A 14001-nucleotide genomic window follows, 5' to 3' on the forward strand; every position below is an offset into this window, starting at 1 on the left:
TTTGAGTGAATCAAAGACGTTGAGCAGTAGCCGCCCTGGGGTATTTATGTGTTTTTGAAAGCCCAAGTCTGTTGTCTTGGCCAATCAAGCTTGAGCAAAGTGTTACAGCTCAGGACAGAGCGTGTTGCCATATTAGGCACTGAAGATGTCTTGTCAACTCTAACAGTTGGTAGAGCTGGTTGGGAAAGAAGGATAAAGTATTTGGTCTCTTAGCACACAGTAACAGATGGAAACGAACCATCCTACATTTCAGGAAGCTCTGGTTGAACCATTTCTTAACACCTTTTCTTCCCTCTCCTGAAGCAAGGGCACACTTAGGCCAAAAGTGGTGGCAACCAAGAATGCAGTCCAGAGGATTGAGCTGGGGGGAAAAGATGGGCAAAACTACCCAGTGGACATAACCAGTTTGTCTTTCCCTGCTCATTCCAGTGTGTGTGCCCATTAGAGATTTTTAGCAAAGTGACAGAGAACATGTAAAAATGTTTGGTGTGGCAGGAATATTTACTTAGGCTAAGAAATGCAGATGCTTTTGAATGGAAACACGTGGTTTTTGTGCTGTTCAGCTGAAATTGTCACCTACTCTAGAGTTAAATCCATGAAGTGTTTTCACTGAAACCCTAGTTTTTGACAACTAAAATGCCTTCAAGTTCTCAAATGAAGAGCTGCAAACCCGAGTTGTCTTGCGTAACTGATGCAGAGTTTAAAAATTCTGGGTTTTAAAATTATTCATTTAGTATCTGCTTCTTTTTAGTTATTGTACTATTAAGCAGGCTCATTAGTGGTTCTTCTCATTGTTCCTTCTATTTAGTTTTTCTGCACTATGTAAGAAAAGCATTAGATTTTCTTTATGGGTATGCCTTGTTTAATATCAAACTTAAATGAGTTGTGGAGCTACCACATCAACCATCTGATAGTCCAAGTTACAGAAACCTCTGGAAGACCTGCAGGGTTTATTCAGAGAAACAGATCACTCTTTCTCCTCTATCTGTCTGCTAGACTTGTAGTTAGCAGAGTGTCTGTACATTGTGTTTTCTGAAACTCTCCATGGAACAAGCAGCTGGAGACAAATTCTTCACTTGTGCTTCCAAGCTTTTCTGGAGCCAATATTTAGCCCCCTCTGGGTTATTACCAGTGGCTTTGCTGATTCTCCCCCTGCTGCTTCCCCATCCTGCCAGAAAGATCTGCTGGTTTTCACACTTACAGCCACCAAAGATTTTTAGACGTGCTATGTCTGTATTCAGACTAGTTCTGATGGGGCTCTTGGCTGTAATTTTCTCAATGTACCAGGCTTACAAATGGTACAAGGTCCTGGGAAGAGCTCTCAGCAGGTGTTCAGGGTCTGGGGATGCTGCTCACCCCTGAACTGAAAGGTGGGGTGTGTGACCCTGGCCAGAAACAGCCTTTGTTGCTACAAGCTGGGAGAGCTTGTGTAATAATCCCTGCAGCTTTCCAGGCTGACTCACCTTCATCTGGCAGCAGCTTTCTGTAACCCGCCCTTGTCTCTCCTTGGCACAGACAGTCAATTGGGGAGGTGGGATGGGTGGCCTCTCTCAATTAAGATTTCATAGCATAGAGGTAGCAAAGTTCTTCTGAGCTTGGCTAGCTTGATACCAGCTTTTTTTATTTGGGTGTCTGCCCATTCTCAGCCATGGGGTCTCCAGTGGGGGGACCTACAATAATGATCTTTACCAGACTATTCCTGGTTAGCTCCTGACTGCCAGTTTGCACTGGTAGGGTTTTAAGTATCTCATCATGTACATTTTAATTGGGGCAGACCTGCCTTGAAAAAATCTAACCATTTATATAGATTTTTGTGAATTTGCATGCTCATAATTTTACCAAGGAAGGAATTGCAGCACCTCGATCCACTCTGTAGAGTCTTGAGAAGGATAGGCTGGGTGTAAGGCCAGTGAGCTGGTAGGCACGAGGAGAGAAGTACAACTGTTTTAAGGGCACAGACACTGAAGAGAAGAAGCTTTTTTCTGAGCCCTGTTTTGCAGTCTTGTATTTTGTAAAATGACTCTAAGCTACTTTTTCTTTCCTATTTTTGCCATCTCATTAGTGTTACAGAGCTGCCTCCAAATTGCTTGTAGGTATGTACATCTTTTCTGTTTTCTCCAGAAGACATCTTAACAGCATTTTACCTTGCTCTGTTCTTTCAAAAACATGTCAAAATGTCATTTGCTACAATAATATATCTAAAGCACTCCTAGGAAAACATTCTTAAGAGAGTTTTCAAGTGCATGATACTGCAGTTGAGATTTCTTGGTGTGTTCACCATCTTTCCTGGGTGAGCTGGAAGGTTCAGACCTCTCATCTTGGCTCTGGGGAAGCTCTGGGCTGAAGGTGGTGGGATTCCTGTGTTGGGCAACGGAGATGTTAGTGTAACGGTTGGTGGGTCCAGTTGTGAAAGCCCCAAACTGGCAGCTTAGCACACACTAACAGAAGGATATGGAACCACCAGGCAGTGTTGCACAGCCCTGGGAGCTGCAGTTGCACCATTTCCTTCCCCGTGGCCAGGAGTGGGCAAGGAGATGGAGAGGAGCCCACAAGAGCAGGTGGGCTGACTTGGGAAATGCGGACTTCTTTTTCCTGCCCAAACAATGTGAGTTCCCCATTTTGCCCCTTGCATGTCAGCAGCAACTTCCCTGGCTGTGCAAGTCCCTTTGAGGTCTCCTCATGGACTGAGCAAGAGTGCAGGGGGCAAGTGAGAGTGTTGGGGCTGGTATCCAAGCCTGATGCAGTCCTGGAGAAATCCCTACTTTGCTATTCAGCCTTTCCAAAGATGCTGTGACTCTGCTGTGTAAATTATGTTGTGGTTCAGGAGGGTCCTCTGCCAGTTACCAGAGCTTTGGACAGATGCCACCTGCCATGGACAGGTCCATAAAACTTGCAAACATTAGACTAGTCCTTAACTATTCATTGTCTGAACATTATCTCTTAATGAGAAAAGTCCGATGGCAAAGGGATGGAATAAGGTTTTGAGAGGAAAAAAGCCAGAAAACAGCTACACACACCTGGGCAGTGGTAGTGGACCCTGTGAGCAGAAACAGCAGCAAAAGCCAAGCCCTGAGGCAGAGAAAATCCAACCCACCAGCCAAGGCCTGTGGTTTCCTTCCGGCTGTGCTGTCATCCTCTGTTTGTTGCCCCCAAATGGGGACTGGTTTCTGCATCTTTTCCTTGCCACAAGTTTCAGCTCAGTGGGATTCAACCAGTGTTCCAAACCTGATTATTTGCTCCATAAAGTCCTTCCTCTTTGCAGCCTCTGCAGGGCTGCAGTCTCAGTGAATTAGGGGAATAAATGAGAGCTGCACTTCTTATTTCTTGGTGATGTTACAATATCCTCACTGCAGGTTTGCCAGGCTTGTTAGCAGGCAAGTGAAAAGGTAAATCCTCTTCCTAGCTATATTTTACAGAACAGTTGGCTTATGTCCCTCTTGGCTAGCCCAGTGTATTTGGTGTGGGAACAAGTCAACGTTGAGCACTTGTTTCCTTGCTGATCTGTGTACAACATGTTACCAAAGAAACTTAAATGCTGTTTCTCTGGGAAACAAATACTATTCTTTGTGCTAATCATCAGAAATGAATTGTGATTTAAAAATGAACTGCAGAAGACTTTACTTCTGCAATTGGCAGCTCAGGCTTGCTTGGTGAAAATCAAGCTGGCACAAAGTAAAGCAAGTTGCACTCCCTGTTTATTCAGGCTGCTGATCACTTGAGGAGGTGAAGAGGAATTTTGCCACAACGATGAATCAAGCTTTGTCTATGCAGCTTCCTGTAGTATTGCTGGAAGATCAGCAGGTTGTGCTAGCTGCTCAGCCAAAGGCAAAGCTGGGCATGGCATTTTAAGCAGAGAGCAGGCTGTGGGAGATCTGAGTGTGCTGCCTTTCTTCTTTTCTGAGGATGAAGCTGAAGTTGTGCTGGTCTGAAGACTCCATCTCAAATTTATCTGGCCTTTTAAATATATTTACTAAACCTGAGTTAGACTGGTTAAGACGAGGAGGATTGAGGAACACAAAATCTTTTTGCTGCCTGTGCCCTATCTCATGGGGGGGACAAAACTCTGGCTGAATCCTCCAGAAATCCTTTACTGCTTGGGTAAATAGAAGGGTACAGCACAGATTTGGGTTGCAGCCTTAGGCAGTTAGTCTGGGACCGTGTGGTACAAACGTAAAATGAAAGGGATAGTAAGGAAAGGGATCTCTGCAGAACTGGAGCAAAAACAAAGCCATTCTGCATGGCCTGAGTTTACCAGCTCTTCCCTAAAAATCCTGGTTGCCTCTGTTATTTCCCCCAGCCCCTTTCCCCTCACCTTGAATATTTCTAGCACTGTGTGCTTTCCCAGCCCTTTATTTCCTTCCCAGCATCTCCTACAAACTGTACTTTCCCTTCCTCTACACCCAGTTATTTTTTTACTAGACTGAAGAGATAAAGCTGGGTTTACTGACACTGTTTGCCCCAACTGCTCTGTAACCTCAAACAGAAAGTGGTGTTTACTTTTTCTTCCCTGCTGCTGGGAAGAAGCTAAAAAGATCCAGCTAAACCGGGAATTTTTAGCATTCTGCATCCCTGCTCCTCCTCCCTGTGCTGCTGGAAAAACCCAGATGAAAAAATACCCCCTAGAGAGGGTTTGTGAAACCAGTCTGTGGGGACAGGCCAGAAAAACACTGAGCTGTTGTCATTAATTTAGAGGTGGAAATTATCTTTGTAGAGGAGCAAAGTCAGGGTGCTGGCTGGAGGCTCAGAGCCCTGCTCAGCCTGCAGGGTCAGTTCAGTCTGACGTGATGCTTTGCATGGAGATGTGGAGTTTTGATGGGGACCTTCCCTTTTCCAGGGTAAGAGGGTGACAACTGGGTTAAAACCTGGGGTTTTAACCAAATGAAGCTCAGGTGGGAGTGCTTCTTTTCTGCTGGCAACCAAGTTCATGACAAAAAGTTCAAAAATTGGTCAAAGCTGGAGAACTCTGGAGACTTTTGCTGAAGTGTTTCTGCTTTCAGTGTAAGGAAAAGGGTTTTTTCACAGCAAACTCCATCATATCTGAGTCACCTTCATTGTCTGGTTGCTGTCTGTCCCCATAGCTTTGGGCTATTTGTATGGATGTGCTGATGCATCATTCAGAGCAAAATTAAACTGTTTCCTGGGGAAAGTGAATGGGGCACAGCAGGTTAAGCATTTTTCACAGATGTAGCAAAAATCTTTCAGCAGTTTCTCAGAAGAAATGAATCTGCTGTCAGGACATCCACAGCTCCCACTGAAGTAGCTTCCCTGCTTATCTGATGCTGCAGCTGCATTAGAAAACCACAGAATCACAGAATTGTGACTTGTGTTTGTAGCACCTGAGCTCTTGGGGATCCCAGGAGCGTGTTTGTGGTCTTGCCCAGAAAAGCCCTGTCCTGTTAACAAGAGCTTGTTGTCCCAGGAAAGTCTTCAGCTGATTTACTAATGGAAAGAAATGCCTCACTTGGACAAAAAGGAACCTGGCAAACAAGGCAATCCTGAAGCAAGGGTCTGGGGAAAGGAATGAGTTACTTCATTAATATTGCTGTATGGTTTTGGTCATGGGCCCAGGAAAGATCTGGGTTTCAGCTTTATACGTTGGGTGTTTTTTTGTCTCCCCAGCTGCATTAAAAAAGCAGAACCCAGCCCAAACTCTGTGACAGCACCAAAGAATTTCAAAACAATTTGTAGTGAAGCAGCCCTTTAATCATGTGGTTTTCCAGATGTAAGCACAAGTGAAATTCCTGGCTTATTGAAGAAATCTTTGTGTTTGGCTGCAAAGAGAGCAGAGAAGTCCAAGAGGAGGGAGCTGCAGCAGGTTTAACCTCAGCCACAACTGAGCACCAGGCAGCCACTGGCTCAGACCTTACCCCGTGGGATGGGGGGAAGAGAACTGGAAGGGTAAAAATGAGAAAACTCGTGGGTTGAGATAAGAACAGTTTATTAATTGAAGTAAAATGCAATAAAATAAAATAATACTGATTACATTGTAATGAAAAGGAAAAGAATGAAGAGAGAGAAATAAAACCCAAGAAAGACAAGTGATGCACATGGAAACAGCTGCTCATCACCAACCAACCAGTGCCCAGCCAGTCCCCAAAGCACAGCCCCATTCTAGCTGCTGTGAAGAAAATTAACTCTATCCCAGTTGAAAGCAGCACAAGGATCCACCCACTCCCATCCACCCATCCTCCCCTGCTGCTTTAGCCTTCATCCACAAGCAGTGATGTGCAGGATACAGGAACAGCTTGAAGCATATGTTATATTTTACTCTGACTCTGGTTGTGTTGAGATACCTCCCAGCATTTTCTTCCTGAATACATTTTAGGTGGAACAACTGTTGGAGGCTCAGCAGCTTCCACTTTACTAGAGTGACTACTAATGCCCAAGCAATGTAATGAATACACAAGTGGGGGCTGAAGGCTTTGTCCCTGAGGTGCAGCTGCTTGTTTACACATAGGGAGTAGGATCTGATAAGTCACAGTTCTGGATATGGACATGGGATACAATTCCTCGGTAGACCTTCTGCATGGGCAGCAGGACGCCGATTTTCTCTCCCTTCTTGATGGGGCCACTGAACTTGACAGGTCTGATGTAGAATATCTTGACACAGAATCCTGTTAACAGGGGAGAGAGAAGAGGGGGAAACTGTTGCTCCTGTGAGATGATGTAAAGGTGAAGTCAGAACGTTCAGTAGCAAAATAAAAATGACAATAAAAGGGTGAGAGATTCAGCAGTGGAAAAAGTCGCAGAAAATGCTGCAATGCTCCTATAGCATCAGGAGGAGAGAGGAGGAAAAGAAGTAAATTAAGGGCTGGGGAAGGGGATTAAAGAGGGTAAAGCTCCCTGAGCAGGTCAGAAGTTGTTCTTTTAAACATCCAAAATGTGCAAAAGGACCAGCTTCATCCCTTGGCTGTTTTAACAGAGACAAATGCTGCAACCCTTCCAGTCAAGCTTCCTGCATTAACAGAACCCAGATTTCAAAGTTACAGTTTTCACTTGGATGGACGTGCAATCACACTGCAGACTGGGTTGGGTTCATAATTTTTGGCTCAGTTAAAAGCTCTATAAGTGAATTGGAGAGTTTTGCAGTCAAGATTTGCAAGACACGTGTTCCAGCTGGGGTACCTGATCCTGAGAGCTGGAGCCCGTTGTCGATACCATTGCCGTTCCCGTAGGGCTTGGCTTGCTTGTCGATCTTCCCCGTGAAGGGTGCCAACACGTCTGAGCCATCCTTGCACACCAGGTCCACTCCCTTGTGCTTCCTCGCACCTCTGAAGAAGAAAAGCAAGGTGGGTTAGCCCATGCCAGAGCACCTTGCCAGCTAGAAACCCTCCTCTCACCCAACTTTTCATGCTTATTTTGATTTCAGGGAAGTTTCAAGCTCCGCCACCTCCCACCCCCCATCCCAGGACCTGGGGCTGTTGTATCCACCGCAGCCCCACGAGTCGCAGCCTCTGAGTTTGTTGGCAGATTGGCTTGAGCAGATTTTCCCCCATTGTGCTGCAGCAGCTGGAAAAGAAGAAAAGAGAAAAACAGAAGATGAAACCCATGAGCTAGAAAGGGGATTTCCCAGCCCATGTTGTTTAATCAGTTGCAAGGTCTCTTGGACTTGGCTGTAACCGTGGAACAGGCTCCAGGGAACTAGAAAGTTGTTTGTCTCCTGATGCAAGTTAATTTTAGGTTTGTGATGGAACAGCATTTTTTTGTTTTATGCTTTTCCCAAGGATGTTCTAGGGTACTTAGAACAGTGACTTCAAAGCAAAAATGCACAATGTCCCCCCCTCTGGAAAGGACACTGTGAAGTGACCTATTGCTCTCCCACTGCCCCGGGCAGGTGGGCTGCACTCACATGAGTTTGGAGCTAAGGGATGTCTCTGCCCTGAAGGTGACCTGGGCCATTCAGAATCTTGGGATACTGAACTGTAACTGTAAAAAACTGGGCTGAGAGAGACCCACCAAGTCCATTTGTATTCCCTAATGTGGGAAATTAGTCAAAATTAGAAGCTGTCATCTCCCTTTTGCTAATTGCATTGTTTCAAAGCAGCAGCCAGTAGGGTCATATCCTCCTATTTTTTATTCAAGACTCCAGCTGTCATCACCCTTGGTCAAACCCACGCTGAGCTGATGGCCCCAGTGATGTCTGAGAAAGGGAAGGCATTTATAGGGAGTAAGGGAGGAAATTCATCCCCTGACTTGGTACCTTTTATGAGCTTCTAATAGCCCTGGTAGCCCCAACAAAACTAGCAGGGTTTCCCATGGGATGCTCCAGCAAGAAAGGGATGAGCAAGAGGAATGAGTTGAGGTTTATTTGTGTGTGTGAGCATCTTGGCAGGGACCAGCCCTGTTGGGATCTGGGAATACACAAAAACAGGGGAAACGATTTGCTGGTGCTGAAGGTCTGGTGCTAAAAGGGTGCAGGAAATCTCTGATGCTTCCTCAAGCAAAGCAGCCCTTTGTTCTAGATAGTCTTCATTTATTTTAATGAGTTGTGTATTCTTTGTGAAATCAAAGGTGATGACAATAAACACAGAAAAGTCTCTGGGAACAGCTGGTGCTCAGAGAGCTGATATTTAGGTAAAAGGCTTTTAAGCAAACATGCATGCTGTTAGCTGTTGATGTGCCTCACTGAGTCTTTTTTATTCAATCAACATTAAACATGAAAAGTTGAGAGTTCAGGTTAGTAGTTCAGTAATGTAGCTGCTACTGACTTCCTTCATGTAAAGCTTATCAAGTGGTTTAAGAAAACATTTTAACAGCTTCCCAGTGCTTTTAACTACAGTTCTGTGGACTTGCAGAAAAATAAATAAATAAATAAATATAAATGTTAATAGATTTTAGGTTCTGAAAACATGAATAATCCAAATCAGATGCTTTTAATTTAACCTGGAAATGTTCAAGACCATGCTGGACAGCACTTTGAGCAACCTGGTCTAGTGGGAGGTGTCCCTGCCCATGCAGGGGGGTTGGAACTAGATGATCTTTAAGGTCCCTTCCAGCCCAAACCATGATTCTATGATTATTACTCCAACAAAATTTTGCCACATCTCTTTATTATATGTAAAGGATATTTTACTGCTGAGGTTTCTATGCACTGCCAGAGGGGTTATTTTGAAAAGCAAAATATGGCAGAGAACAAGTGAGTTGATAAATCCTCACAGAGATACTCCATATAAAAGAGAAATTAAAAAAAGAAAAAAAGAGGAGGAAAAAAAAGGAGAAAGCAGGTAGATTATGATGAGAAGTGTTTGCCAAAACTCAGGTAACTCACCACTGGAGATGGCAATGGCCAGGATGATGGCTGTGACTCGGTGCATTTTCATGTGTCTTGAGAGCTCTGCTTTCAAAGTGCACGGTCAAAAATATTTTGCTTTCTATTTATACATCCCAAGAGAGGCTGTATCCAACTTTTTCCAGCCAATCAGAAAATTCATGTGGCTTCAGCTCTTTTGCTGGCAGACTCAGGCCAATGGCAGGAGCTGAGGGCAGCATTGAGGTGTACCACCAGCCTGGCTACTTGGTGGGGGGTAGAGACTCCAACTTCTTTAGCAATAACAGCTACGTGGGTTTGTTTGCTTTTTATTTTTTTTCTTTACTGGAAATTATAAATATTGAACCCAAATTTCAAGGACAATTTGTAACTATTTATCTTCATTCCTGCTTGTTGCACAATCCTGAAGTTTAGCAAAATAACTTGGGTGGACAAAGGGGAAAAAGAGTTCAAATGAATGTAAAAAAAATATCTGGGCATATGGATACCTTGCCCTCCCACCACTTTGTGGGGAGAAGTTCAGGCAGGTGGACACAGCCCTGTGCCACACATCTCACCCATCACCCTCATGCTGGAAAAACCTATTAGGTGACCTGTGAAATGAGAACCTTGCACTCCATGTTTATTTATCCAGTTTCGTTGATGCATCCCAGGTATAGCCACGCTGCTGCTGCTGAACCTTCAGCCCTAACAGAGAGGTGTTTACAGCCTTCACTGTGCCTAAATGGAAAATGTTCTAAACCCTAGAATATTGTGGCTGAGCAAAAGTACGGGAAATTGAAGATGAGAACAGTGGAGCATGAGCAAGGCCACCTTGGGAGTTGTTTCTGGGAAGGGAGGGAACACGATGCCCTTGTTTACGGCCAGGAGCTGGAGATGTTTGTCTTCTTGGCTCTTCAGCCACCCAGTCTGCACCACTGGGGGTCACTGATTTTTTTGTTTCCCTGTGCAATAAAACCCAAGAGCCCAGGTTAGACACAGCTTTGGGTCAGGGCTCCCAGCTGGGATGCTGTGCCCTCCCTGTCTCTTTTGTGGCACCAGATGGCTCAAGACATCCCCAAGCTGAGCCAAGAGCAGTTCTACTGCATGGCCTTCAAACCCAGCTCTGTCTGTCAATGATGGAGACATCAGCTGTTGATGGATGCTGCAAAGCAAAAGCTGTATTTAATGGAAAGGAGGGTGATCCCATCAGGATGTCTTTAAGACACACACGCTGCCTTCTCCTTTCCCCTTCTGCCAGAGAAGTGCCATCCAACCATGTCACTTCTGTCTGTCATCCAGTAACAGGGTAGGAGCTTGGCTTGGACAGAGCCAACATCTGAACACAGCTGAACCCCAGCTGGAGTGGGCTTCATAGCCTGGGGGAGACTACATGGGATGTTTCAGATCCAGACTCCCCACTGCAAATTGAGATGGTTTAGTGCAGTGGGGGTGAAAGTACCAGAGTGAGATGCAACAGGAAAACCCACCAGCTTCAAGAACATTCTCCAAAAACACCAGTAATGTCTCCTGGCCATCAGCCCACTCCATCTCTGACATTTCCCTGACTCATGAGAGCAGCCACAACACGTAACTTCTGCTTGTCTCTTAAATCCGTGGTGTCACCAACACACTTGGCCACGTAGACTGTAGAAAATGTGCTTCTGCTCTTGTGTCACACTGAGAAACCTGGGTTAAGAGCTTTTTGGATTCCCAGGTTGGATGCTGGCTTCTCTGGGGTCTTTTAATAAACTACTGCCTTGCTGCCTCTGGCATGTGGAAGGTGAGAAGACTTGCTAGGCTCTGCAAGGTTTGACTCCCTGCATCCCCCCCGGGCATTTTTTGGCTTTGTTTTAATTTTGTCAACTGCGATGAAATATTTTTACAGAGCTAATGGAATCAATTAAATTCAGACTAAATTTTTTTGCTGATATTTTACATTATACCTTGACATGAAGATCAGGGAGGTGAAGAGACATTAAAATAGATTTGATGTAAGCTGTGCAAGAGCAGCAGATCCCCTGCTCACCTTCACTGCACCCACCATGCTGCATTTCTGGGGGATTACAGCCTTACTCTGCATCTGAACAACCCTGCAAGAACTGAAGCAAAGCACACGACCTATCAATGTCTTCACTTTTTGTTTGCTGCCAACTGAAGCCATTGGTTTGATATGGGGTTTTATTTTATTATATTTTATTTATTTTTATTTTTATTTTTCAGAACAATCAGTTGCAGAAAGGTGGCAGCAATTGGCAATTACTTGATTGTGCCTTGAAGGCAGGTGTGTGAAAGCATTAAAAGAAGGACAGAGGGTAATTAATTCAGGCTCAGGGTTTGTGGGATGCAGGTGGTGAAGTTCTCCTTGGGAAGGAGAGAGGAAACCCCATGGGAGGTAAGTGCAGCAGGATGTGGCTTTTCCTCATCTCACATGGTGTTAGTAGCCACTGAGAAATGGAAGCTAAAGTGTGTGTGAAAAGCATCTTTGTTAGTGGGAGCTACAGAGCCTGGGTGGCATGTATGTCTGAGAGGGGAAAAAAACAAGCCCCAAAGCTGCAGTTTTGCTGGACCCCCTGTCCTGTGTTTGGGGTAACACCAGGGGAGGTGGGTGTCTTGTTTGGAAAGGGATGAATAAGTAGCAAAATGGTAAAATACTCATATGCAGCCAAGCCTCATGACACCATCAAATTAAATGTAGTTCAAATAAGATCAACTTTAAAAGACAATGACATTAAATCTTAGCTCCAAAACACATCAAACTTGCTAAAAGAAATTTCTAAAACTGTAACCATGCTGATATCTAATGAAGTTTTCATCAAAGAGGAAGCATTTTCCTCAGCCTGCCACTGAGCAGCATGAGAGGGTTTTTCTCCTTTCCTGGAAGAGATGCAAGGAGCTCTAGCAATTTCCTTTCTGTTTTATCAGGTCCCAAGGCAGGACTGACTTCGTTGGTAAAGCTGTAAAGGTTGTGAATTCTCAGCCCAAATAAAAAGACTCTTTTTTTCCTCCCTCCCACCTCTTCAGTTTTGAGCTTTGGACACCTCAGATGTGCTGAAGCTCCTAGTCTGCTCTGGGTGTTGCTTTACTGGGGTTACCCAACATATAAACCCAACAAACAGGAGTCTTCTCAGTTTTTTCTCTTCGTCCCTCAACACAACTCAAGGCATCTAAATACCCTTAAAAGACCTTTGGATTAAAATGGAGTGAAATCCCTTAGTGCAGGTGGGTTGCAGTAATGGAGAGAGGGTGGTTTGGTTACCTAAATGTCAGGTTTGGGAAATATCCAGGTTTTGCAATATTCTAGTAGAATTTCTCCCATGAAATTAAGGGAAGGAAGCTGTAAGACATGGTGCTGCAGCTGTCTGTTATCAACGTCCTATTTTGCTGGGCTTTTTTATTTGATGGTGTCAAATGCCACATATGAGCCCCTGGAGGAGGTGACAAGCTGCAATCCCATGTGCCAGCAGCAGACTTTCCCTCTTGCTGCACTGGGCTGTGTTTCCTGGAGACTGACAGTGCATAAAAGAGGCTCTGAATTAGTAAAAAATCTGTCTATGTGGATAACAACTTATTGCTTCTGTTAATGATGCTTATTTTAAAAAAGGAAATTAGAAGAACAGGGTGTCCTGGAGAGCACTTTAGTGTCCAAAAGGAGCTGTTTCTTCTGCCTCCCCTTCTCTAATAATCTTTTGGACCTTTAAAGAGGTAGGAACTAGTTTATCACCCCCAAAAATTGTGTGATTTTTTTTTTTTAAGAGGAAATGTTGTTGATGTTAGTGTGTAATGGATTCCTGAAATGCAGCACCCAGCTGGTGTAAAGGCACTGAGGGAAAAGGTGGTAATGAAACCCAATTTGGCTAATGGGAGTCATTTAGAGAAAGACTTTTTATTGCAGAGTTTCATGGAAAACAGTTCAGGAACATTCAGCCTGTGGAAAGAAGGGGTTTGTGGTTCCTCAGAAAGCCTTGCTTCAATCTGTAGAAACACACAGTGTTTCTTTTATTGGTTACTGTGAGCAGCTGAAGGTGCTGTGTGCAGACAGGGGGACAGGTTTCTCCCTTGGGTGCTGCCCCAGGGGTGCAGAGCTGCCTCCAGGCCCCATGAGGTCCCACTGAGCCCTGGCCAGGAGCAGCCTGGGAGACTTGGCAGCCAGTTTTTCAGTTAGTCCCTTTTGGCTTTAAACCCCAGTTTCCTGAGCACAGCTGCCTGTTGACTCTTGCAGGAAGAAAATTCATTAGGGTCCCAGGCCCCCTCAGCATGGTGGGGTGAGACAGGACAATCTGCACAGCCCTTCTGTAGTGCATCAGCTCTGAGGTGTTCCTCACGTTCTTGGGTAATGGTCACCCTCTGCTTATTCTCTGTCAGTGGCCTTGTTTCTGCTCTTGTCCTGTTGCTGCTTTGGGGAGAATTTTGGGTTGGTTTTGGTTTTTATTTCATTTCAAAAACCTGTTGAGCAAGAGCTCATGTTGGCACATCTGGGCTCATCCAGGACAAGCCTATGGATACCTGGTCCCAGCCAGATCTTGGCTGTGGACACCTGGGAACCAGGGGAGAACAGCATTCATCTTCTGGAGCAGAAAAAGGGTCTATGAGATGAGCTGGCCTGTGCAGGGGCTGGTGCCGGTGGCTGGGCTGCTGCTGCCCTCTGATGGAAAGCAGGAGAGTACAGTCCTGCTGAGCAGCCCCTCCTCAGCTTCCTGGATCTTTATATCTGTGTGAAGAGATAGAACGTCTGTCTGTACACACATTGTCAC

The 14001-nt window shown here is 45.0% G+C and overlaps 1 protein-coding gene across 1 annotated transcript; it reads right to left on the reverse strand.

The window, feature by feature from the left end:
• Positions 1–5921: 5921 nt before the first annotated feature.
• Positions 5922–9365, reverse strand: LOC127390199 (leukocyte cell-derived chemotaxin-2-like). The gene is made up of 4 exons (XM_051631489.1): positions 9269–9365; positions 7413–7509; positions 7126–7271; positions 5922–6614 (listed from the first exon to the last, which is right to left on the reverse strand). The coding sequence occupies exons 1-4, from the start codon at positions 9318–9320 to the stop codon at positions 6448–6450; spliced, it is 462 nt and encodes a 153-aa protein (XP_051487449.1). The 5' UTR covers positions 9321–9365; the 3' UTR covers positions 5922–6447.
• Between the last annotated feature and the right edge of the window lie 4636 nt (positions 9366–14001).

Source organism: Apus apus, chromosome 13 (genome assembly GCF_020740795.1).
Source record: "Apus apus isolate bApuApu2 chromosome 13, bApuApu2.pri.cur, whole genome shotgun sequence".
Classification (NCBI taxonomy): Eukaryota; Metazoa; Chordata; class Aves; order Apodiformes; family Apodidae; genus Apus; species Apus apus.

Coding starts and splice junctions, on each gene's coding strand:
- LOC127390199 (XM_051631489.1), bottom strand. CDS start 9,320: ATGAAAATGCACCGAGTCACAGCCATCATCCTGGCCATTGCCATCTCC. Junction 7,510..9,268: donor GGCCATTGCCATCTCCAGTG/GTGAGTTACCTG, acceptor CTTCTTTTCCAG/CTGCTGCAGCACAATGGGGG. Junction 6,615..7,125: donor GCTCCAGCTCTCAGGATCAG/GTACCCCAGCTG, acceptor CCCTGTTAACAG/GATTCTGTGTCAAGATATTC.